At 45.1% G+C, this 25287-nt stretch overlaps 1 protein-coding gene across 1 annotated transcript; it reads left to right on the forward strand.

Moving 5' to 3' along the window:
* The first annotated feature begins 15086 nt into the window (after positions 1-15086).
* Mettl21a (methyltransferase 21A, HSPA lysine) lies at positions 15087-25287 on the forward strand. Its single transcript, XM_070018448.1, has 4 exons — positions 15087-15162; positions 15762-15950; positions 18203-18314; positions 22907-25287. Exons 2-4 carry the CDS (start codon positions 15807-15809, stop codon positions 23302-23304), a joined length of 654 nt encoding a protein of 217 aa, XP_069874549.1. The 5' UTR covers positions 15087-15162; positions 15762-15806; the 3' UTR covers positions 23305-25287.

The following is a 25287-nucleotide window of genomic DNA, read 5'->3' on the forward strand; positions in this document are numbered from 1 at the left end:
CACCTCTAGAAGACTGCCTTAGAATGACCAATTAGAGGGCTGGGAAGGTGGCTCAGTGGTAGAGCACTTGCCTTGCATACCTGAGGCCCTGGGTTCGATTCCTCAGCACCACATAAGCAAAAAGAAAAAAAGCTGGAAGTGGCACTGTGGCTCAAGTGGTAGAGCGCTAGCCTTGAGCTGAAGAGCTGAGGGATAGTGCCCAGGCCCAGAGTTCAGGCCCCATGACCGGACCCCCCCCCCAAAAAAAAAAAAGAATGACTAATTAGAGCATGAAATGTTGGAAGGGACACAAATATTCATACCGAAGCACATCCCCAGTACCTGAATTTCAGTGTGACCCATCCTTGTCACTCACTTATGGTGACATAACCTTCAGGAGTCACGTGTTCATGCATTTGTATGAAGGAAAGCATTTACGCCTGTGATATTTCTCAAATGTGCAGAGTCAAGAGTCACCATTGCTAGGCTTCTAGAGAATGACAGCATTAGTAGAAAGTTCCATAGAATGGACATAAGGAAAAGAGAAAGAGAAAGCTAATGATTTTCTGAAATTAGTCCCCAAATTGGGTCTCTCTAGTTGGTTTAGAGGAATTGCAACTTCAACTTTGAATATAAATGACATATCCAAGGGAATCAATGTGATTTCAGAAAGACACAAAGACAAAAAGTGAGACAGAAAAAGAGAGACAGAGGCAGAGACAAAAAACCAGGGGGGAGGGAGGCAGAGCACCCTTTCCTGGAGTCACAATTACAAGCCAGTTGCTGTGAATCCTTGACAGTGTGGCCTTTGTGTGTCTAGAGCAGTATCAGTAGGAGGTGGCACAGGCCTAAGCTCAGAACTGCCCATGAGGCGGGGTTTGCGATTATATCCTTCAGGGGAAATGATAGAGGCTTCCAGCCACTCCCGCATTCAGGAGTATTGCCACATCTCCGTCCTGGTTCTCTCTGGGCCTGTCCTACCCACGCCAGCCTGGACTCTCCCGGTGCTTTATATGGTCTCTGGGCTCTAGTCTGCTTCCCCATCGCCTGCGAATCCCTGCCCTCAGAGGTGCTGCTACAGCGCAGGTGAGGGGCATGTCCCCCAGGGTCATTCGCTCCCGGGAATGACCCTTCTTGCTCTGGTCTCACGTCTTGCTTCCCATTTAGTCTTCTTTCTAGCAAAATGGGGTTCTTGAGGTTCCTGCTTCCCATTTAGTCTTCTTTCTAGCAAAATGGGGTTCTTGAGGTTCCTTTAAGGAGAAAATGCAGTTTCCACCTCCACACGGGGGTCCTGATGGGAGGATTCCCTCCCTTCCCTCAGCACTGTGGACTGTCAGGGAAAACCTACTTCTGTCAGCAAGGAACTTTACCTGGAAAGAGTTACATCTGGGAAACATTCCTTAGCTCTGAAGCTCTGGGTTCTGCTACACAGCTCCACCGGGTTACAGCCTTCTCCCTCAGGATCATCAGTTTACCCAGGGGGTGGAGCAGAACACGTGGGCTGGTGATTTTTGTTATCTACATTCCCAACCCTGCCAGACACAAACCCCTTCAGGTCAGAGCCAATATAATAATTTTCAAATTCCAAACCTCACATGGGGTCTGCCATTTGATGTGTATTATTAAATAAAGGAAGGAAGGACGGAAGGAAGGAAGGAAGGAAGGAAGGAAGGAGGGAGGGAGGGAGGGAGGGGAAGCAGTACTGGACTTCTCTGTCCTGACACCCTGAGCTGCTGGTGCTTTGCTCAGGGTCATAGAACTTGACCTGGCTGCGAGGTATTTTTTCATTCAGGCCTCCCCTAGACCCATCTCTAATTCTAAAGCTAAACAAACATCCAGTGAGCTGTGATTTCCAAGTACACCAAGGGAGCCTATTTAAGAAATTCTGATTGTGAGTGGGAGTGTTTTGCCCTGTGCAATGTATTCAATCTTTTTCCTTTTTTGAAACATGGTAGGATTACAAGTGAATGGATAGATGGTAAAGAGAGGTTGTCTTCATCTCTGTTATGGAGGTTTTACTTGAGGCTCTGCCTTTCCTCTTCCTTTTATTCCATTTAACATAACACATTCATTCAAAACTATATGTAATTACCAGACACTGGTGGTTCAGGCTTATAATACTAGCTGCTAAGGAGGCCGAGATCTAGGGATTGTGGTTTGAAGCCAGATTGGGTAGATAAATCTGAGAGACTCTTATTTCCAATTAGCCATCAAAAAGCCTGAAGTGGAGTTGTGGTTCAAGTGATAGAGTACCAGCCCTGAGAGAGCACAAGCCTTGAGTTCAAGCCCCAGTACCAGTACAAGACCAACTACATTTAATCAACTTTTACCTGGTTTAAACCCCTTTGTACATCACCTTTATAATAACAATAAAACATTTTGTTAAAAAGAGTATAAGTAGGTGTGCTATAAACTATAATTTAATTATATAGAGCTCCTAATATTATATAGCAATTCTTATTTGCTTCAGAGACAATTATAGAGACAATATTTTTATAGGCAATATTTTTTTTGTCAGTCGTGGGTCTTGAACTCAGGGCCTGGGTGCTGTCCCTCAGCTCTTTAGCTCAAGGCTAGCACTCTACCACTTGAGCCACAGCTCCACTTCTGGCTTTTTCTGCTTACGTGGTGCTGAGGAATTGAACCCAGGGCCTCATGCATGCAAGGCAAGCACTCTACCACTGTGCCACCTTCCCAGCCTACAGGTAATTTTTATAAGTTCACACTTACAAATGTTTTTCACTATAAGGTTAACAAAAAATTAAAGCTGGGTGCTGGAGGCTCACACCTGTAATCCTAGCTACTCAGGAGGTTGAGATCTCAGGATAGCGGTTCAAAGCCAGCCCAGGCAGGAAAAGTTTGTGAGCCTCGTATCTACAACTACCCACCAGAAAACTGGGAGTGGTGCTGTGGCTCAAAGTGGTAGAGTAGACCAAAACACATACAAAAATAAAAAGATTAACAAAAAATTAAAAACAAAAGAGGATAAAAAGTCTAATTTAAATCAGAGTAAGGGAGTAAGTTTTCTACAAAACAATTCAATCACATGCATCTAGAGTTTAGTGTACCTGTGTCACCAGTGTGAATGACATATCTGTTCCTGGACAGAACAGAAACACCCTCCAATCCCCACCAAGTCAATGACGATGAAGTAATTGGTGGTTTTTATTTTGTGACTACATTTTTAAATGTTTTTATTTTTCCCCCAATGAGACAAAATTTTCATGGATTATGATTTTAAAAAAAAACAGAACAGAACAAAACAAAACAAAACCCAACTATTTCCACTACTCAAAAATGTTACAGAAAAACCATCCAAGCAAAAAAAAAAATGTTACAGAGAATTTGTCTTTTTTGTCTTTGTTTTTTGGGAGTACTAAGTCTTGAACTCAGGGACTCAAGCATGTTCGGTTGGTGCTCTACTACTTGAGCCACATCTCCAACCTAGCTCTTGCCAGGTTATTTTGGAGGTGGAGTTTCCAGAGGACTTTTCTGGCCAGGCTGGCTTCGAATAAGAAATCCTCTAATCTCTTCCAACTGAGTAACTAGGATCACAGGTGTGAGGCACTGGCACTGGTCAAACTTGACATTTTTTAAATAAATATTTATACCAGTTAGCTTTCGAGAATGAATCACACATCATGGTTGTTCTTAATATTGGTGAACATACTGTTGGAAGCCAAGGGAAGCAGCACATCGGTGGTGTGTGTGTGTGTGTGTGTGTGTGTGTGTGTGTGTTGGGGGGCTCAGCATTTAGAGCCCATAGCCCTGAGGGAGTTCCTCCTCTACCAGAGTGGTAGCACAGCTGGCATGTGAGGTCAGAGTGTAAGGCTACTTCTGGCATCTCGGGAGGACTGTGTGAGAGAATCCTGGGAGATGCGTTGCTTGGGTGAAGTGGAAAGGTCTGGGTTGGGTTTCATAAACATCCAGACATAGCGGATCAAGTGTGAAAGTCTGGAATCTATTTCAGCCTGGGAATGCAACGTGATGCTGTCATTAGTGTTGCCATCTGAAAAATGAAATCCCTTCACGCTGAATGTGTTTTCTGTTCTGTGACGGCTACTTGTCAACAATCAATGCTGTCATTGTTCCCAAAGTTTCCAAGTAAAAATGCATGACAATCACAATGATAGAAGAACAGAACTCAAACTCTTTGTCCTGACATTGGGGCCCTAGAGAGTCTGGTCCACAACAGTCCCAGAAGCCTGATGGCTCCCAGTGCAAAGCTTTGTTCCAGAAAAAGTAGGTACTCGGCATTCAGCATTCCCTCTCCACTGCCATATGCCATCTTTATCGGTGCTGATGACGATTTGGAATGTCCTTCCTATTATGCCGGTCTGGCAGTTCCGTCAGTCAATCAAGGACCATCTCAAATGCTACTTCCTGTAGCCACTAGATTAGCATCTGAAAGACACTTGCCTTTTGGCATATCGTAATTATGCTACTATGGGAGTGAAATCAATTCATTGGGTTAAGCCACTGTAATGTTTTATATCTCACAGAGGCAGAGCCCTCTCCCTGGCTGAAAGAACTTGCTATCTTTTTAGGGCTTGAGTTTTTTTCATTCCTTGTAGCAGGGAGTCAAGAAGTATTTATTCGATTCTCCAGGTGCTGGTGGCTCACACCTATAACCTTAGCTATTTAGAGGCTGAGAATGGGAGAATTGTGGATCTAGGTATGTCCAGGCAGAAAAGTTCATGCAACCCCGTTTTAACACATGACATCTCAAGCTATTGGGAGTCTGAGTACAGGAGGATTGAGGCCAGCCCAACAGAAAAGACTGCAAGTCTCAATCTCAAAGAGAGGAAAATTGGAACTGGGCACCAGTGGCTCATACCTGTAATCTTAGAAAACCAGGAGGTTGAGATCTGAGGATTGTGGTTCAAAGCCTGCCCAGGCAGAAAAGTCCATAAGACTCTTATCTCCAATTACCACCATAAAGCTGGAAGTGGAGCTGTGGCTCAATTGATATAGTGCTAGCCTTGAGTGGAAAGAAAGCTCAGGGACCAGTGCCTGGGCCCTGAGTTCAAGCCCCAGGACACACACACACACACACACACACACACACACACACACACACACACACACACACACACACACACACACACACACACACACACGCACACTTTGGCATATGCCCAGGATCCCCTAGGTGAAACCTGAAGTAGATGGGTCGGATGGCTACTCAGATGTGCCCTAAGGCAAGAATCAGAACCATATCCTGAAAAGAACCAGTGAAAAATGGGTTTGTTGGAGTGATGGCTTAGCTGCAGAGCCCCAGCCTAGCTAGGGTGTGCCCTGTATTTGAAATCTTAGTATGGAAGTAATAGACAAGTCGAATAAATATTCATTGATATATGGGAGGAAAATGGAAATGAGCTACACTATAGAAACATCATTTGAGCTGCCTGATAACACCAAAATAATCTTCCAAATTTATTTCAAGGGATTACTGAAAAAAGTGCTGCTTTCCCTCCCCTCCTGCCAAATGCTGCTCCCTGCTTCCCCCCCCCCCCCCCGCCCCCGAAGTCATTTGTCTTACACAAAAAGTACTTAGACTTTGACATCTCTTTGCCAAGGGCAAAGGGAAAATAAGATGTTTTAAGAATCAAACTGTCGGTCATTCTAGTTGAATATGGATGCCAAATTTTCTTCTGGTTATGTGAGCCAGATGGCATAACTGTGAACAAATAATGGCAGGATAAAAGATATTTCTTTTTGATTGTCAGATACTTGGGTCTGACTTGCATAATCAGTAAATAGGGGCCGTTGGCCAACAGCACTCCTACAGGCCACTTAGTCTTCATTATAAAGCAGTAATGTTCTTATTGCTAGTGTTATCTCTGAAGCTGAACTAAGTCCTCAAAAAGGGAGTGTCCATTAGTCTTAAACCCCAAACAGCCTCAAACTCAAACAAGATTGGATTCGAAGCCCTCCTAATCCCATTTCAGGCTAATTTATGTGATTGAATATTTTATTAGAACTCTAGAATCTAAAGCTTCAGAAGAAAGGCAGGGGAGATTATAACCAAAAACTTGGTGAATATGGCCTCCGGTATTTATGTAATGAGACTGGCTGGCATCAGAATTATTCTGGGCATCAGAAGATGACGTTTTGATTTTCAGTTTTTAATTATAGGTAACTCTAGTGTTCTAGAAATTCATATGCACGGCAAAACACATACCCACGCCCAATAAAAATCCTGTCTTGAGAGAAAGCTTCTCTATCCAGCTCTTTCTGTTCAAATTTTCTTTGCTCCTGATTCAGTTCTGTAAATACCAGTTTATATTTAGCCCCTCTTTGGGTCTCCATATGCTCTTCAAAAAAAAAAAAAAATACTTCCCAGTAAGGAATTTCAAATTGTTGCTCTCTTAGAGAAATACTGAGTAACATGACCTTAAAGCAATAGCTTTGTTTGCCAGTGGCTTCATGACCAAGCAGGATAAGAAAGCCCTTCTACAAACGCCTGCCATATAATTCTCCTTCTTTTCTGGAAGCCTGGCTGCTGACCAGACAAGGCCAGTGATGATTATAGCTCAGCCACCAGACTCTTGGTTGGTCACCAATTTGAGCTTGGGTCCTTTTCTGTTTTCCTGAATTTAGCATCTTTCCTCTCAAGCCTATCTTGGATTCCCTTTCTGTCCCTTGCATTTTTATTCTCTTGTCTTTGCTTTTCATGCTTTTTATTCCAGCTGATTTAACCCAGTAGTAGATGATGGCTTCTGTTCCTTCCTTCATTTTTTCCTTTTTTTCTTCCTTCCTTTCTTCCTTCCTTCTTCCTTTCCTTCCTTCTACCTTCCTTTCTTGTTTAAATAATGGCTAAGTGTTTATATAATGGCTACTTGTTTACATAATGGCTAAATGTCACCATATTTACCATATTTTCTTTGAGGTTTCAAAAGCCCCTTGGAAAAATATTGTGATGACCATGAGGAAGATATTGAATACTCTTGGTTTGACATACTAAATGATCAAATAAAACCTCCTTTACCTTTATAAAAAAACAAAATCTAACAAACACTTATAGAAGTGTACCAGGATATAAAATCAACATTCAAATATTAGTGGTTTTTCTATATACCAATAATGAACAGGCTGAGAAAGAAATTAGGAAAATAATTCCATTCACAATACCCTCAAAGACAATAAAATATCTGGTAGCAACCAAGAAAACAAAAAGACCTCTACAATAAAAACTATAATACCTTGAAGAAAGAAATTTAAGACAACAGAAGATGGAAAGACTTACCTAGCTCATCAATTGACAGAATTAATGTCATTAAAATTACCATACTAAAACCTCCAGATTCAATGCAATACTCATCAAAGTTTCAATGTTATTCTTCCCAGAAATAGAAAAAAATTAATGCAAAAATTCATATGGAAGCAATCCTGAGTTAAAAACAGAATGCTGGACTTCAAATTATATTACAGAGCCATAGTAACAAAAACAGCAGGGTACTGACACAAAAAGAGACCAGAAGATTGAAGGACTTCTGTAAAAGGCTCAAGAATAAAACCATATAACTACAGCCATCTAATTTTCAACAATGGCTCCTCAGACATACACACTGGAAAAAGACAAGCCTTTTGTGCTGGGAAAATGGTTTATCTACTTTCAGAAGACTGAAACTTGACCCCTATCTCTCATTCTGTGAAGATATCTTGTGTCAGTGACACAAATCCTTGTAGGGGGAAAATACACAGGGAGAAGATATCCATGTGAAGATTGAGGTAATTCTTTGTTACAGCAGTCCTGAGAATTAAGAAATGACACTCTGGGTTGGAGCCCTGCTGGTTCTACTATCTTGTCTACTGCATCACAGCTGTGCGAGGAGAGGCCACCATGAATGACTGATCACTTGAACAAACTCAACTTATACTTTTGTCTGGGTCCCAAGGCTCTTTGAATGGTTTAGTTTTGGAGTGAGATCACTGGGAATCTTAAAAACACAGTAAGAAGACATTACTTCAAATACTATAACAAGCAGAACATAAGAATAAAATAAAAACTTGTAGGCCACGGGGAGTCCTGAGATGCATAGCTATAAATATCGGGGGCAGGTGACGTGATGTCAGTGGGTTTTCAGAAGGGGGACAGAATGGTGGATGAGTAACAGGAGCCCAAGGATGCCCCACTCACCTGAGGACACACCCTCCCAGTCACCAGGAAAGCTGCCTCCTGGCTGTTGATGTTAGTTAGTCTAGGTGGTAAATCTACAAATACTGGGGTTTCCCTCCGGGGAGAAAAGAAGGACTCTGGGAGAAAAAAGGACTCTGCTACTTGTGAAGTAATATAAAAGTCAGACAAACAGGGCTGAGGAGATAGTTCAAGTAACAAGGATCTGCCAAATAAGCAGAGTCCCTGAGTTAAAGCCCCACTACCCGAAAATAAATAAATAAATAAATCAGACAAGAAAACCCATAGGCTGGCAAATGACACAAGCCACAGGGTCTTCAGTCTGAGACAGACTGCAAGCCCTCGCCATGGACGATGGTATGGTAAATGTAGAACCGAGAGAAACTATGGCCTCTTTCTCTGGGGGTGGCTGGGCAGGGTAAGGTCTTTGAAGATTCTCATGGAAGGCAGAGGGCACTGCCAACACCCAGGATTAATGACATGAGTAGTATCTAAACAGATAAAATATATGGCACTGAAAGAGAAGAAGGGGTTCGGTATGACTCTCTGGTTATAAATCCTGTTTACTGGGAAAATGCTGAAAGACAGAAATGTGAATTCACTGGTCAGGGGTTCAATCCCATTTTTCAATTCCAAACTTGTTCTCTTAATGCTTGTGGATGACTAGGTTATCAGCCATTATGTGCTGTGGTGTGCAATGAGCCTTTACACAGACCATGATGCAGCTGTTATTAACACTGCCACATTACAATCAAGAAATTGAAGCCAAAGGAATGTTAGTAACTCATCAAAATCATCTGGCTAGAGCATTGCAGAAGTGGGGCTTGAGTTCAAGTTCTGAAATCTTAGGTTCCCTATATTTTCCACCGTGCTTCTATGGCCGTTGTGTGGGGAACTTGGCTTGCTTTCAGGGAGTATCTTTGAAAAAAGTTGATCTTGAAAGCCCAGTAAGATGGCTAGTAGGCAAGAAGACCGGAAATATTAAAACCAACCTTTCTGAGAAGCAACAGCAAGCCTGCAAGAAACCTAGAGGCAGAGTGGAGGACAAAGCAGAGATACAGCGCCAGAGACCAGGGATTGTGCTCTTTATGTCCCAGGATGAAATCCACACAGCCAGATGGACCAGTGCTGTAGGGGAAAGACCTGGTATTGGTCAGACATCGCTCTAACAGAAAGTCTTGGTAGGATGCAGAAGGCAGAAGACAGACTGTAGAGAGAGGACCAAGCAAGAACCCAGAGCTAGAAGAAAGCCTAGATTACTCCTAAAACCATGGGTATTCTGGGAGGAAAAGACAAGATGGCAGAGAGAAAAACAAGTATTTTAAGAATCTTTAGGTAACAGAACAAGTTGGGGAGGGATCCTTTTCTGTACTGGGCCTTTGATTCTAGAGGCAGGGAGTGGGGACGATGGACAGAAAGATGAAGCCCAAGAGCATGTCTCCATCTGACCAATGTTTATGGTGCTTGGTGCTAATGCTTATCATTCATTACTAGTGAGCATGGTGAGGAGCTGGATATCTTTCAATACACATCTGTCCATTTAAGATCAGGGTGTTAGGGTAAATACTATGGCCAGCTAGCATCAACCAAATCATGTACCAGAGACTTGTAGAATGTTTACATTCAGTCTACATTATTCCTAAAAGTGAACAAACCCCCTATTGTTCATTGAACTCTGGTTGTATGTGTCAGGCACTCAAGTCAGCTTAAGCAAGCAAGAAAGGGAAATTTATCACATTACTCCAGTATCCCAGGAGCCCAAGAGTCCAGGTGCAGCCAGGAAGGGCTCAGGACAAGAGTCTGACAGCTCCACCCCTGGCTGCTACAGGCTTCCGTCCATATAGACTGGCTCCTCTCTCTGTTCATGTAGCACTTTGAAGACAGCTCCATTCAGGCGTGACTATATCTTTGTTCAAAGGATCTCTTAGACCCAGTGTATTTGGATCGGTTTTCTTCTGGGGGGAAGGAGGAAGTGCCAGCCACTCAAAAGGCTTAAGCTAATTAGAGAATTGAATGGTTCATGTAACAGAAAAATTCTAGGCCAGCTGGATTCAGGTGGTCAAAGGTCTCCATCCAGGGCATCTTTTCCCTTACTATGCCTTGCTGGCTACATTCTGTACTAGTTCTGTCTTCTTGGAACTACATAATCAACAGCACCTCTCATCCTTCTCCAACAGGCTTGGCCTCAAAGACTCCCAGAAGGCCTCAGGATGGACTCTGGTCAAGCCTAGCTCTGGTCTCCTGTTCACTTATCAACGGGATGGCCATATGGGAGGAATGTGCTCATTGGCCACATCTGAGACTTGTGCCTCTTCCAGAGCTGAGGCCAGGTTAGCCCATCCCCCTCACAGACAATTCTACAGTGTTAGGTAAATTATAGTGTGTTAGGAGTAGCTCTAAACAGATAACTCACTTTAACCTCAGGTTGTTACTGTCCTTGCTTACTCATTTAATCATATATTTTTATTCTCGAGATGAGGATAATCAAGATCTAAACCTTCAGCACTAATCCAGTGTGCATTTTATGATGGCTCAACTTTTCAATAGGGCAAAATGATATGCATTCTGTGGAAATAGAATTTTGAATTTTGCGTTTGGAGCTTTTCCCAGGTTGGAGATCTGTGCGTCTGAATCTCCCTCGGGATGCCGGGTTGGACAGACAGTAGCAGCTTCCTATCAGCTGTACAATCACAAGGTCCAACAACTGATCCTCTATAGTGTTCTGGACGATTACACCATGACATTTGTTAGGCTAGCATATGCAATGCCTTTTCAACTCAGGATAGTTCCAAGCTGTGATGGGTTTGTCAGGCTGTACCTTGAAAGTGGAGGAAAACAGGTGCATTGCAGAGCTCTGGGAGTTGATCCAGAACTTAAGGCTCCAGAAGTGGGGCTCTTCTTGAGAATGAGTCAAAGGGAACTTGTACCAGGAAAAATGGAAACTGGATGTCCCATGGCCACTCTGAGTTCTTGTTCTGCAGAGAGAATTACTGATCCATCCTGGGTTTGTGTATCTGCCCTGGTGAATAGAACAGGTGAGGAGGAACAGATCAAGTTGTACCAGAGTACATGCTTCCACTGTGATCTGCAATATGGATTAGGTCCAGAAAACAGCAAGGACAAATGAATGTGTCCTTCTACCACTGTTCTCTGATGAGGTGTCATATGATGGGGAAGGAATTTTAGTCATGCAGATAAAAGTGAAAAGGTGTTGTGGAGGGAGAAGACTTTATTCTCAGAAGGTTTCATAATTAACTCTAAAATAAACTGACAACTGAGAGATTCACAGGGGAAAAAAGGCACACAAATTTATATTATATGCAGAAGTCACGGAAAGAAAAAATACCCTACCCTTCCCCTCTTGGTGCCCCCCCCTCTTCCTACCCCCAAGCCAGTGAGATCTGGAACTTTGCTTAACAACCTGGCTCCAGAAGGCAATGGGGATGTGGAGCTTTCTGGTGGGGGAGGGGAGGTGGTTATGGGAAGGTAAGGAGGAAATGTGCCTTGTTCTGCACAGTCTCTGATGTAATGCAATTTGCCTCAAGGAGATCGTCAGAATAGGCTATATAGCTTGTGACAAAGTTCATCTGGGCAAATTAATGACCTCCAGGCTCTTCTCCTGTGATTTCATCTTCCCTGGTTGAAGAGCTTCCCTGGGGAGAGGAGCCACTACCATTGTTCTCCTCTCTGGAGAGCACAGAGAAAGCCCCACCAGCACCGCCTTCCCCTGCTGCTCACCCCCATCTCCCCAGGTCGGTAAAGAGCAATTAGCTCTCTCCCTGAGGCCTCACATTTTAGGGCCTCCACTCCTTCATAGTCATCTACAGGCTTCTGGCACTACTTATTTGTGTTTGAACCCACCTCAAATGCTGCTTCCCGTAGGGACTGAGTATGGAGGAATCTGAAGGTGTTCCAGAGCCTAGGAGCTGCCTAACCTTGTATTCCTTTTGATTCTTAGGGTCCAGGGGAGGGTTGGACAAGGGAGCCCAACCTATTTTTCAAGTGGGGAAAAGCACAGTTCTATATGTTATAATTAAAGTGCATTTTGGGATCTCCAATGATGCAAAGAGGGATATTTTCGCTGAGTATGTTAGTGAAGGACCACTTCATCTGGGCACCCAGATGGAAGGCAACAAAAGATATCCTCATGAGCTAGCTAGGCAGATGTTCAAAAGGAAGAGTACCTACTTTTGGTATGGAACAGCTTCACATCCACAGTAGAACATTTTACCTTGTCTTTGAAACCTGATTTGTTTATATCTGTGTTCTTCCAGCTTTGAGAAAGACTGTAACAACCCCGAAGCTCAGTGGTGACAATAGTTTCTTTCATGCACATAGTTCCTGTGAAGTTATTGGGGACCTGGTACTAAAGACCTCCCTAGCCTGTCTTGTGTGGTGCTGAGCAGTGGGAAAGCTGTGGCCCACGTGTGCTGGGCACCCATTGGTCCTGCCACCGCTGGCCAGGGTCTCTTCACCCATGTTCTGTTGGCCAGAGAAAGTTCAATGGCCAAGTGTAACCTCAATAAGGTGAGGTGTCATCCACCCCTTGGAAGGGAGTAAAAATTTTCAAGGATTACAATTTTATTTTCAGATACCCACAGAGCTTTAATGTCAATACTGCTATGGAAATTACATGAACTGACATGTGTGTACACATATATGTACATGTACATATCTATACATACACATATACATACATATATAGATAGATGTGTGTGAATAATATAGGCAGTTAGTGCCAATCACAACACTGGGAGGGCTAAATGATTTGTCATTGAGAAAAAGTGAACAACTTTTCAAATAAACTGTATTTTTAGGCAAATGTCCTAAGGAAGGTGCTGCAGAGAGTGAGGTGTTTAAGAACAGGTTTAGATACACACACACAGAGTCACACACCTATACCTCCGCATCTATGGTTTCTGAAGAAAGGATGGGGAAAGGGGTAAAGGCCCTGGGGTCTGCCAAGATGTAGTAATTACATCTTGGTAAGCGAGTGAGAGACGGGATTTACGTTTCCAGGATTTCTTTTTCTTCTTTTTTGGTCGGTCATGGGGCTTGAATTCTGGGCCTGGGCGCTGTCCCTCAGCTCTTCAGCTCAAGGCAAGAGCTCTACTTGAGCCACAGTACCACTTCAGGTATTCTGGTGGTTTCTTGGACTTTCCTGCCCAGGCTGCCTTTTAACCGAGATCCTTAGATCTCAGCCTCCTGAGTAGCTAGGATTACAGGTAAGAACCACCAGTGCCCAGCGTTCCCAGGATTTCTCTGGCCTCCAAATCTCATACATATGGTTGAGACTAGTGGTAGTTCCCCAAAGGAAAGGGTTAGGAGAAAGAAAACAATGACCAGGAAGATTTTCCTCTTCTTTGGACTAACCTGTAATAACTGTCCATATGGAGTGCAGTATAATATTTATTTTAACACATGCAGGGATCAACTCAGAGTAAACAGCATGTCCCCTAATGGGAAGGAGAGTGTATTTGCTTGTTTTGGGCTATACTGGGGTTTTAACTCAGGCTGAGTCTCAGCCCTTTTTGTTTTATTTTTCCAATAGGGTCTCTGTTTATGCTTGGGCCTAATTAGACCCACGATCCTCAGGTTTAACATCCTTGGTAGCTGGTAAGGTGGGAACCACTACATCCAGTTATTGGCTGAGATGGGGGTCTTGCAACTTTTTCTTTTTTTCTTTTTTGCTTGGGCTGGCCTTGTAATCACAGTTCTCCCAAGTCTGAGCCTCCCTAGTAGCTGGTATTACAGATGTGAGCCACTGCACCCAGCTATTAGGGGAAAAAAATTAAACTAGGAAAAGTAAAGGTCGAAGGGTAGAGAAACACAGAGGCAATCAGAGTAGGAGACCCGAAGAGAGACACAGGAGAAGGAAAGAAGACCCCCCCCCCTCCCCACACACATACATATAAGAATACATAAAGAAGAAAGCCCTTCCTGCAGGTCCCCAAAGCTCAGCTCAGCTCCAGCTCCTGCGGGCAGTGGAAGAAGTCTGGAGAGGCGGCACGCCCCCTGCAGGCCGCGAGGGGCGAGACCCGAGGCCGGGGCGCCGGGCTCCCAGAGCCGAGGCTCTGCCCACCCACACCCAGACACCCAGACACCGGGCAGGGTCGGGGGTTTGCTCTGGCTGGCGCTAAGGTGCCTGGAGGAGGAGGAGGAACACGGGGCAAGGGCAGTCTCCCTGCCCAGCGTTTCCGCCCGGCCCAAGGAAGAACCCGAGCCTGATTGGGCGCTGGTGGCGCACGCCTGTAATCCGAGCTACTCAGCCGAGATCTGAAAGATCGTGGTTCGAAGCCAGCCCAGGCAGGAAGAGTCGGTGGGACTCTCATCTCCAGTGAACCACCCAGAAGCCAGACGTGGAGCTGTGGCTCAAGCGCTAGCCTTGATGAAAGAAAGCTCAGGGACAGCGCCCAGGTCCTGAGTTCAAGGCCCCCCCTCCCCAGCCAGCCACAAGCACTCGCTGCCCGGGAGCCACGCGTCCGCGCCCCGTCCGGGCCTTAGCTGCGGTCTGCCCCCGGCTCCTCCGATCGGCCGACGCGCGGCCGGGACCCCCGGGTGACCGCGCAGACGCCGCGCCACCGCCCAGCGGCGGAAGGCCCGAGCCGAAGGCGGCGAGAAGCACCGGTGCCGGGCTCGGGGCTCCCCGGTGGGTGTCGCCGGACCTCCGCGCCCGTCCCGGGCCCCCGGGGCGCTGGGATCTCCCCGGCTTCCCCCCGGCACCGGAAGCGCGGGTCCCGCCCCGGGCTGCGTCCGCCCCCAGCCGGGCGGGGACCGCGTGGCGGCGCCGGGGCTCCGGGCGTCCCGAAGGCTGCCGGCGGTCCGGTCTCCCGCGGGCGCCTCCAGGGACCCTGTGGACCGGCCTCCTCACTCGCCACCCCCGCCCCGGACCGGGATCCCGGAGCGCCGCGGCCCCGCACGGATCGGCCCTTCCGGAGGCCGGCGAGCCCCGCACGCCCCGCGGCGCGCCGCCCTCCGGAGCCTCCCGGAGGCCGTGCCGACTCCCAGCCTCCGGGACGCGGGGCTTCGTCCACCGAGCCCGGGTCAGGAGGAGGCGGGTGGGGCGCCCGCAGGCTGGGCCCCACGGCGGTCCGCGCCGAACGCGGCTGTTGGGGCGGGGTGGGGGGGGAGCGGACCCCCACCGCAAGGCCCGGGCCCGACCCTCGGCCGCGGCCCGGCGGTCCGGGAGCCTCCCGCCCGCGCATGGGGGTGTCTGGGGGCGTGCAGCTCCGAACCCGCGCCGGAGCCGCAACGTTCTAAGTGTTTTAGCCCCTAGACACCCATAATTCAGAGCCAAGTTTCATTTCCCAGGAGACTGGGGCGGGGCGGGGGGGTGGATAGCCGGGCTGAGGGACTTAAGACCGACCCCCCTCCCCTCCCCTCCCCTCCCCTTCCTCGCCGAATCTAGGACTTGAACCTTTCTGCCTTTCTGCTGGTTAATTGGAGATAAATCCTCTGAGGTTTTTATCGTCCTCAGATTTCAGCCTCCTAAAAAGCTGGGATTACAGATGTGATCCACCAGCCCCGGCCTCAACCCATTTATGCTTTCCAACTTGCAAACCTGCCAGATTATTTGAAGGGGAATTATTTAACCTAGGATGCAATTCCTGGCTGGAGCGTCACACGGGATTCTTTTGCACAGGTCTCGCCAGAGGACTGGACTCCTGCCTCCCCCCCCCCCCCCACAATGGCCCTGGTACCTTACGAGGAGTCAGGAATGGGGCTCCAGAAATTCCACAAGCCTCTTGCCACTTTCTCCTTTGCAAAGCGCACGATCCAGATCCGGCAGGACTGGAGACACCTGGGAGTGGCGGCTGTGGTGTGGGATGCGGTAAGTCGGCTCAGAGAACCTCTGAGAACGTGCACAGCTCTAAGCCCCAGCATTACTGAGATAGAATTCTTATTCCATGTATTTCACTGATGTAAAGCACACACATTTGATTGTGTGTGTGTGTGTGTGTGTATGTGTGCCGGTCCTAGGGCTTGAACTCAGGGCCTGGAACACTATCCCTGAGCTTTTCTGCTAGCGGTCTATCACCTGAGCCACAGCTCCAGTTCTGGCTTTTTTGGGGAGGGGTGGGGCAGGTAATTGGAGATGAGAGTTTTAAGGACTTTTTAGTGGGTTTTAAAAGAATATTTGAAGTCGGATGCCGGTGGCTCACACTTAGCTACTCAGGAGGCTGAGATGTGAGGATCGTGGTTCAAAGCCAGCCCAGGCAGGAAAGGCCATGAGACTCGAAGTGGTACAGTGGCTCAAGTAGTAGAGTGTTAGCTTAGAGCTGAAAAGCTTTGGGACAGGGCCCAGGCCCAGAGTTAAAGCCCTATGACCGACAAAAAAAAAAAAAGAATATTCTAAGTACACTAATTCTTTACTGCCTCGATTTTAATTTTCATCATCCCCTAAACCCTATCAGTCACTCTGTTTATCCAACCACATACTTAGCATTTTAAAGGGGAGTCACTCAAAGCAAAAGATAGTGAAATGGCTTGCAGTAATTAATTACCCACATGATTGACAGGTAAGCTTGAACCTTGTCTAGTTTAGACCTTCATTAAGTCTTTTTATTTGGGTAGGGTCGTGGGGCCTGAACTCTGGGCCTGGGCGCTGTCCCTCAGCTCTTCAGCTCAAGGCTAGCGCTCTACCACTTGAACCACAGCACCACTTCCGGCTTTTTTCTTTTTGCTTATGTGTTTAGGTGCTGAGGAATCGAACCCAGGGCCTCATGCATGCAAGGCAAGCGCTCTACCACTGAGCCACCTTCCCAGCCCCTCATTAAGTCTTTTAAATGTGCTGGTGCAAAAGATATGTAAAGTGACTACAGCCCAAAGAAATGCCATGGGTTTTCTTTTAAATTTTCCAGAGTTGTGAATAGGTTGTACAATTATTTGTTTTCTGCCTCTGATTGGTGAAGGTGGCTCAAGCCCTCAGCCCCAAGCACCGCGTTAGGATTGGGGAGGATGAGTCCTGAAACAAGTGGATTATAGGATCAGAATAAACACAATTTTAACACGGTTAGGCGTCTGGAAAATAGGAATAAAAATACTACTATGATCTGTGTGCTGATGACTCATGCCTGTAATCCTAGCTACTCAGGAGGCTGAGATCTGAGGATTGAAGTTCTGTGGGCAGGAAAGCCCCTGAGACTCTTATCTCCAGTTAACCATCAGAAAACTGGAAGTGGTGCTGTGGCTCCAAGTGGTAGAGCGCTAACCTTGAGCAAAACTGCTCAAGGGGAGCATGCAGGCCCCTCATTGAAGCCCCACAACTGACAAGAAAACAACAAAAAACAAGACAAAACAAAAAAAAACTAGTATGTTCTGGCATGACATAACCACTTATATGAATGCAATCTAAAATGACATGAAAACTACTCCCGTAGCAAGTGAGAAAGATAGTGAAGAACAAGACTAAGAAAACTCAGCAAAACAAGCAATTGCCAATTATATTCCTACTGCGTATCCCGACAAATTATAGTAAAAATTACAAAAGCACAACCTTTTAAACATAATTGTAAGCAAATACTACTACTACTTCATGCATCAAGTTCCAAAACTTTGGCAAACTTACTATTAATGTCCCAAAACAGATGCCATGGGTCTCTGGGTCAGTGATGGTCAGTGACAGAGTTCAGGGAGCCTTGGGCATAGTGCTGCTCTTTCCCTTTAGGTGAAGGAAGGTGTGGCTTTGCTGACTTGACTAGGCTGAGGCATTGGACATTACCTTAAACAGTCACAGAGATTGTTCACGTCAATTCTATTGGAATGCTTTAGCAAACTTCAGTGTAAAAGTGCTGTGACATAGTAAACATTAAACTTCGCCATTCAGCGAGCCCCACCAAAGCTTGTGGGGTTCCTATCTCCCTCCCCTTTGTGGGGCTTTTCTTCCCCTGTGTCTGTGTTTGCTCTAGATTTCCTCCCAGTGGCAAGACTGTAGCTAAGTTACTGTCAGTAAGCTGGGACTCCCAGCTCACCCAAGAGGAGGGGCACGGGTGTTGTCTCTGCCAGCACCTGGGCCTTCAGATACTCTGCAGCCTTGAAGCACTTGCTCATGTGGATCATAATTACAACTGTGTTTTGATGCAGGCCATCGTTCTTTCTACATATCTGGAGATGGGCACAGTGGAGCTCAGGGGCTGCTCTGCCGTGGAGCTGGGTGCTGGCACAGGGCTGGTGGGCATAGTGGCTGCCCTGCTGGGTGAGTGTGATGTGCTGGCTAACCTCATTGAAAGGTGCATCTGATCTTGTTAGCACAACCCATTTGTAATTTCCCCCTCACCTGGTTAATTCCCTTTGTGCTTTCAGGTTGTGGGCCAATTGTGGTGCTTTTAACTCCTGTGGCTAGTTTCTTCTCTTTTTCTCTCGACCTGTAATTTATCCTTCTCCTGGGAGATTGCCTTGTTCCCTTTAATTCTATAATGCTGATATTATAATCTTAAAGTTGCTTTGATTTCAAGAATATAAGCCCATCTGTAAATTCCTTTAGTCTAAAGTGCTTACGGGGTAGTTGGATTTAAGTTGGTGAGGCAATGCCTTTTCCTTCATTAATTGCCGAGGAAACTGCTGGCTTTCCTCTTCTGGGTAGGATCAGCTCCTCTAAAATCTGTGTCATCTTATTTTAAAACATTTTATTAATAATCCAAGTATGGTGGTACATGCCTATAATCTTAGTACTTGGAAAACTGGAAAAGGAGGATCATGAATTTGAGGTCAGCCTGAGGCGCATAGTGAAACCCTGTCACAAAAAATTATGTAAATAAAATTATATATTAAGGGCTGGGAAGGTGGCTCAGTGGCAGACCGCTTGCCTTGCATGCATGAGGCCCTGGGTTCAATTCCTCAGCACCACATAAGCAGAAAGAAAAAAGCCGGAAGTGGCGCTGTGGCTCAAGGGGTAGAGCGCTAGCCTTGAGCTGAAGAGCTGAGGGACAGCGCCCAGGCCCAGAGTTCAGGCCCCATGACAGACCCCCCCCCAAAAAAAAAAAATTAACAGTCTATAAATCTGAACTAATATATTTTTCTTTTTTTCTTCCTTCCTTCATTCCCTTCCTCCCTCCCCTTTTCTTCCCCCTCCCCTGCCCCTTCCCAGCCCCTCTCCTCTTCCCTTCCCCTCCCTCCTTTTGTTCCCCGCCCCTCCCTCCCTTCTTCCCCTCCTCCCCTCCCTCCCTTCTTCTCCTCCCTCTTTTCCTCCCTCCCTTCCTCTTTCTTTTCCTCCCTCCCTCTTTCTTTTCCTCCCTCCCTCCTTCCCTCCCTCCTTCCTTCCTCCCTCCCTCCTTCCTTCCTTTCTTCCTTCCTTCCTTCCTTCCTTCCTTCCTTCCTTCCTTCCTTCCTTCCTTCCTTCTTTCCTTCCTTCCTTCCTTCCTTCCTTCCCTCCCTCCAGCATTGGCTGGTCTGGAATATATGACCCTCCAGCTTCAGCTTTTCAAGTGCTTTGATTATAGTCATTAACTTTTGTTATTTTTTAGTTTGTTATAAAACCATTAATTGAGGTCTTTTAGAGAGTGTGTCACCATGTTGGCTAGGATACCTAGAATTCATGATCTTTGTATCTCAGCCTCCCAAGTAGGATTACAGACATGCAGCACTGGTATGGAAGCATCATCTCTGGCTAATCTAGAGCATTTTAAAATCTTACTATTTTTATTATTTTCTGTTAAGTTCTTCCTACAACTTCTGACTCAAGACAGTTCGAGGTATCCAGTGAGAAGTGTAGACTAATTTTTTGCCAGCTCTGGGGCTTGAACGCAAGGCTGCCGTGCTGTCCCTGAGCTTTTTGCTCAAGGCAAGTGCTCCACCAATTGAGCCACAGTGCCACTTCTGGCTTTTTCTGAGAAGCTTATTGGAGATAAAAGACTCATGGACTTTGCTGTGCAGGCTGGCTTCCAACAGAAATCGTCATACCTCAGCCTCCTGAGTAGCTACAGGTGTGAGCCACCAGCACCTGGCTAGACAAGCTTTTAAGATCTTTTAAGAGGCTTCCTAATATTGCCATCTGGGCTCTCATTAACAGTGTAGTTTCTGATTCAGAGGTTCTGGAGTGGGCCCTCAGAGCTTTCTTTTGAGACCACCTTCCAGGCTAATAACCAGCCTTGCTGGTACTCTGACCACATTGGTGTTAAGGCCCTCGATTCCCCGAGTATTTTGAACCCATCACATTGTGTTACAGGCATTTCAGGAGCCACAAAAACCTCTTATTCTCCCCAAGTGAGCCATATCATGTTCTATGCATATTAACAATTAGGCTGTAGATTGACAGTCTCGCATTCTCATAGTAACCCTCATTTGGTAAGTAGATCTGAGCTACTTAAAAGTTCTTTTCAAGTAGTGAAATGGAGGATTAGCAGAGAGTAAAGTAACTGCCTAAGGCCACAAACTAATGGAATGTGGATGGCATATGAAAATGGTTCTGCTTCTCAACTTGAAAATCTCCCTAGCCTTTGAGTTACTTCAAAACAAGATTTTGTAGGTTGGGTTGGAATTAGGGAATATGGACATGCATATGGTTATGCTGTTACGTCTTTACCCAGTCACCTGTCTCCTTGATCCTTTACACCAGCCTGCTTACCTCTGGATGTTTCATGCTTCTCTTTCCTGCTCTATTTTCTTAAATCTAGCTTGGATCATCAACTAACATTCTGGATATTCTTCTTTTAAAAAACATCCTGTCAGGTATTCATGCCTGTCATCGGAGCACTTGGGAGGCATGGCAGGAGCAGCTCAAGTTTGAAGCTACCCTGGGCTCCATCCATGTGAAAATCCGGTGTTCAGAACAAAACAAACGGAAACAACATTAACATTTTTGTTGCTATGTCCTTGTTTGAATGTCAGTTCTTTTTTTTTTTTTGGTCAGTCGTGGGGTCTGAACTCTGGGCCTGGGCGCTGTCCCTCAGCTCTTCAGCTCAAGGCTAGGGCTCTACCACTTGAGCCACAGCGCCACTTCCGGCTTTTTTCTTTTTGCTTATGTGGTGCTGAGGAATCGAACTCAGAGCCTCATGCATGCAAGGCAAGCACTCTACCACTGAGCCACCTTCCCAGCCCTAAATGTCAGTTCTATGGGGCTAAGTTTTTCATCCTCTGATTGATGGTGGCCTCCAGTAGAACCAGTGAGTTTATAGGGAATGGTCATCTGACATTAAGATCCTGTTCAGACTTCTGAAATACCTGGGAAGTTAAATGACCTCTGAAATCATGCAGAGGGGCATTAGAATGAATGCTCAGGTAATGGTTGCAAGATGGGTCACTCCAGTATTGCCAGCAGAGTGCTCTGTGGACTGTGAAATCCAGAGATAAAAGTTCTTAGCCACACTTAGAAAGGTTGTCTGTAATTTTCATTGACGGAAGAAGTAGAATCTCTCATTTATTTCCGCTTATTGGGTAGTAGCACATTGTCTGGCAGTGGTCAGAGCGGTGGGTCCAGGGTTGAGTGCTCTGACAGCTTGAGTGTTTCAGCTGTATCACAGACTCCGTGGCATACTGTCATAATCTTACATGTCAAGATAAGGGTATAAGCTGCCGGTGGAATGGTGCTGACTGAAGCTGTTCCAGAATCTTGTGGGAAAGTAGAGACTAAAAACAAATGCAAATAATTGAAAATACTGTTGTTTTGTTTTGGTGTATGGAGGTAGAGTGTCCTTTTGAGAGTGTCTTACTATGTTGCTTTAGCTGGCTTCAAAATTTATGGTAGCCCAGGCTGGCCTTGAACTCTCTGTCTTGCCGCTTTATCCTTCCAAGTGTTGAGATATAGTCATTCACCATATCCAATAGAGAAAAACTTTTATGAAAGAATGAAAGATAAATTTGAATTTCTTGGGCCTAATAGGATTATATTTTATGCATGAGTATATTAGGTCTGATCTTACATGGTTTCTTTATCTTCAGAGTAACTACAGGTCAGTTTCTTCATGCATATTGGTTCAAAATTAGATATTGCTGGTGGTGGCTCAAGCCTATAATCCTAGCTACCTAGGAGGCTGAAACCTGGAAGATAGTGGTTTGAAGCCAGCCTGAACAGAAGAGTCTGCAACACTCTATCTCTAAAAAGCCAGCAAAAAGCCAGGCTGGCAGTGGTGGTAGAACACCATCTGTGAGCAAGAAAGTCAAGTGCAAGGCCCTGATGTCAAATCCCAGTACTAGCAAAAAGAAAAACAGATAATAGTCACCAACCTATAAGAAACAGGTTAATAAAATATGACTTCATTAATTGTTCAGTACTGAATGTAGAAACTTAAACAAACAAACTTACCTGAAAACTATATAGTAATTCAGAAGAAATTATATATATTATATATATTACATATATAATATGTATATTCCATAAACCCACATAAGTTGGCTGGTTCAAAACAGCCTAGGGGACAGGTTGTGGCATTCCTTAGGTTCTGAACTGTGATTCTGTTTTAAAGCTACAAAGCTGTTTCCCCTTTTTTGGTATCTGCTCAGTAATTATATTCTGCTAACAGAATTTTTCATTCTTGAATTCTGTTTTACCTAATGGGTAAAGGGTGGGTGCCCAGTTCAGAAGCCTCAGCCTGGGTCAGTTGGAGACTAATTTGTGAGTACAACTTCAGCAAACAGCTGGACTGTCATAGAGGCAGATGCCAGGGCTCCTTTTGCCGAGAGCCAGTGCAGAAGTCACTGCCTGCCAGCCACTGCTGGGACATGGTGAGCTCCACAGAGGGCCCTGCTATCAGGTGGAATATTCACATGCACTCGGTGTTTAACCTGACCCCCTCTCTCCCTGCAGGACTTGCATTGATATGTCCATTACCTTTTCTTTATCCCCCATTGTAGGTGCTCATGTGACTATCACCGATCGAAAAGTAGCCTTAGAGTTTCTTAAATCAAATGTTCAAGCCAACTTACCTCCCCATATCCGAACCAAAGCAGTTGTTAAGGAGCTGACCTGGGGCCAGAATCTGGGGAGTTTCTCACCTGGAGAATTTGACCTGATACTTGGAGCTGATATCATATATTTAGAAGAAACATTCACAGATCTTCTTCATACACTGGAATATCTCTGTAGCAATCACTCGGTGATTCTTTTAGCTTGCCGAATCCGCTATGAACGGGATAATAACTTCTTAGCAATGCTGGAGAGGCAATTTACTGTAAGTAAGGTTCACTATGATTCTGAAAAAGACATATATATTTACAAAGCACAGAAGAGAAACCAAAAGGAGGACTTATAGGTGGCTGTACTCTGTAAGAATGTTGTCAAAGAGTGTGTCTTAGACTCTAATGAAATAGCTTCCTGCACTAGTCTCTGTCCAAAGCTACTCAAGGGACAAACCATGTGGACAAGTTTTTATTGTTTGTTTCTGGCAGGATTGGGGTTTGAAATGATTTACACTTGCTAGGCAGTACTTTACCACTTAGCTATTCCTCTAGCCCTTTATGGCTTTTGTTATTTTTCAGATAGGGTCTTAGGGTTTTTGCTCAGGGTTAGCGTTAGATAGCGATCCTCCTGTTTAGTTAAGATTGCAGGTGAGCGTCACTACACTTGGCCTCATACTCACTTATTTTTTCTTTTATGTTCCAGTACTATGGCTTAAATTCAAAGCCTCACTCTTTTGCTTAGCTTTTTCACTCATTGATGGTGCTCTACCACTTGGGCCACACTTCTACTTTGGGATTTTTGCTGGTTAATTGGAGAAAAGAGTCTTGGGGATTTTTCTGCCCAGGATGCGTTTGAACTGTGGTCCTCAGATCTCAACCTCCTGAGTAGTTAGGATTGTAGGCATGGGCCACTGATGCTGGCCATGTAACCCCATTTCAGAACAAGGCAGTGCTTGTTCTATGCCGTCACTTTCAGTGATATTTTACTCACTCTGGAATTGGATTCACATTAAATGAAAATGAAATATGGGGATTTTTTTTTTTTTTTGGTCAGTTGAGCTCTTTTGCTCAAGCCTAGTGCTCTACCACTTTGAGCCATAGTGCCACTTCCTGTTTTTTGTTTTTGTTAATTTTAATTTTTTATCCTGTGTTGGTCCCTCTTGGTGTTCATCGAGATGTAATGAGGGGCTGGTATGCAGCTGTCTTTAAACTAGTGACTTGCATTGGTAAGGTTAAGTCATATAACTTACTTTAAACACATTCTGAGATGGTATTTGTATTCCAGTTTTCCAGTTTTCTGAAAATTGAGATTTAACATGTATTTCCTGACTTAGTGCTGTTGAAATCTTTTGCCTTTTTTAAGCCTCAAACACTTGTTTTTGTTTTTTTCTAATAGGATGTGAGGGTTCTAGTCTCACATTATGCTTTTTGGCTGAATTTCAGGTTTAGCCATATAAACAAAGGAATGAATAAAACTAAAATTTTAGATTTGAAAGCACCTAAATTCTTGGAGTAGAGTAAGGTGTCTGTAAGTCCACAGCTATGGTTTTCCCCTTCCCTTTTGCCGTTTTGTACATTTGTTTTGTACATTTGTACATAGCTTTTCCTTAATTTCATACCTTTGTAAGGGGTTAGTTCCCCCATGTTAAGTTCCTCCCTTATTCTGTCTACAATCGCTCATCAGTGCCAGTATGCACAGTAGCAAGCTCAAGCTTCAGAAGGCCCAGTGCTCCTTCCTCTTCCACTGTTGCTTTCCACAGGCAGTGTATCTTAACCAAATAATGAAAGAGACATGCCCTTGAGAGGGCATTAATCACTTTTGTCTTTTTTGGTTCTGGGGTATGGAACCTAGGGTGTTCCTTGCTCTAGGCAGGCACTCTACCACTGAGCTACATCCCCAGCCAGAGAGTCTTTGGACTAGATGATTGCTACATTGCTTTGTGATTATCTTTGGTAGATTGTATGAATGTGGTCATGTATGAACTTTTACATAGCAGATTAAACAAATCTATCTAGCCCACAGGAGTCCTGTAATCCCATTATGGTATTTGGTATGAGAGAGATTTGTTTTGCTGAATATTAATGACATTTTTTTAACCTTTTAGTAAATATTCTGGATGTGAGAATATCCAGTGATGTTATTTTCTATGTTGCAAATAGTTTAATAAAAGTGAACTGAAAGTTGTGAGCATTCTGTGATGTACTTGTTTAATACAACTATGGTCAATGCACATGAACTGGAAGTGTCCATACTTACGGCAAAGTGCCAGTATTGTACCATAAACATGGATGATCTTGGAAAACAATTCAAATGAAAACTTCACTGGCATTGTAAT

This window comes from Dipodomys merriami, unplaced genomic scaffold (genome assembly GCF_024711535.1).
Source record: "Dipodomys merriami isolate MVZ:Mamm:240054 unplaced genomic scaffold, mDipMer1.0.p SCAF_1, whole genome shotgun sequence".
NCBI lineage: Eukaryota > Metazoa > Chordata > Mammalia > Rodentia > Heteromyidae > Dipodomys > Dipodomys merriami.

Excerpts from the sequence above, each read along its gene's own strand:
- Mettl21a (XM_070018448.1), top strand. The coding sequence starts at position 15,807 with ATGGCCCTGGTACCTTACGAGGAGTCAGGAATGGGGCTCCAGAAATTC. Across the intron at positions 15,951-18,202 it reads CGGCTGTGGTGTGGGATGCG|GCCATCGTTCTTTCTACATA; the intron begins GTAAGTCGGCTC and ends GTTTTGATGCAG. Across the intron at positions 18,315-22,906 it reads CATAGTGGCTGCCCTGCTGG|GTGCTCATGTGACTATCACC; the intron begins GTGAGTGTGATG and ends CCCCCATTGTAG.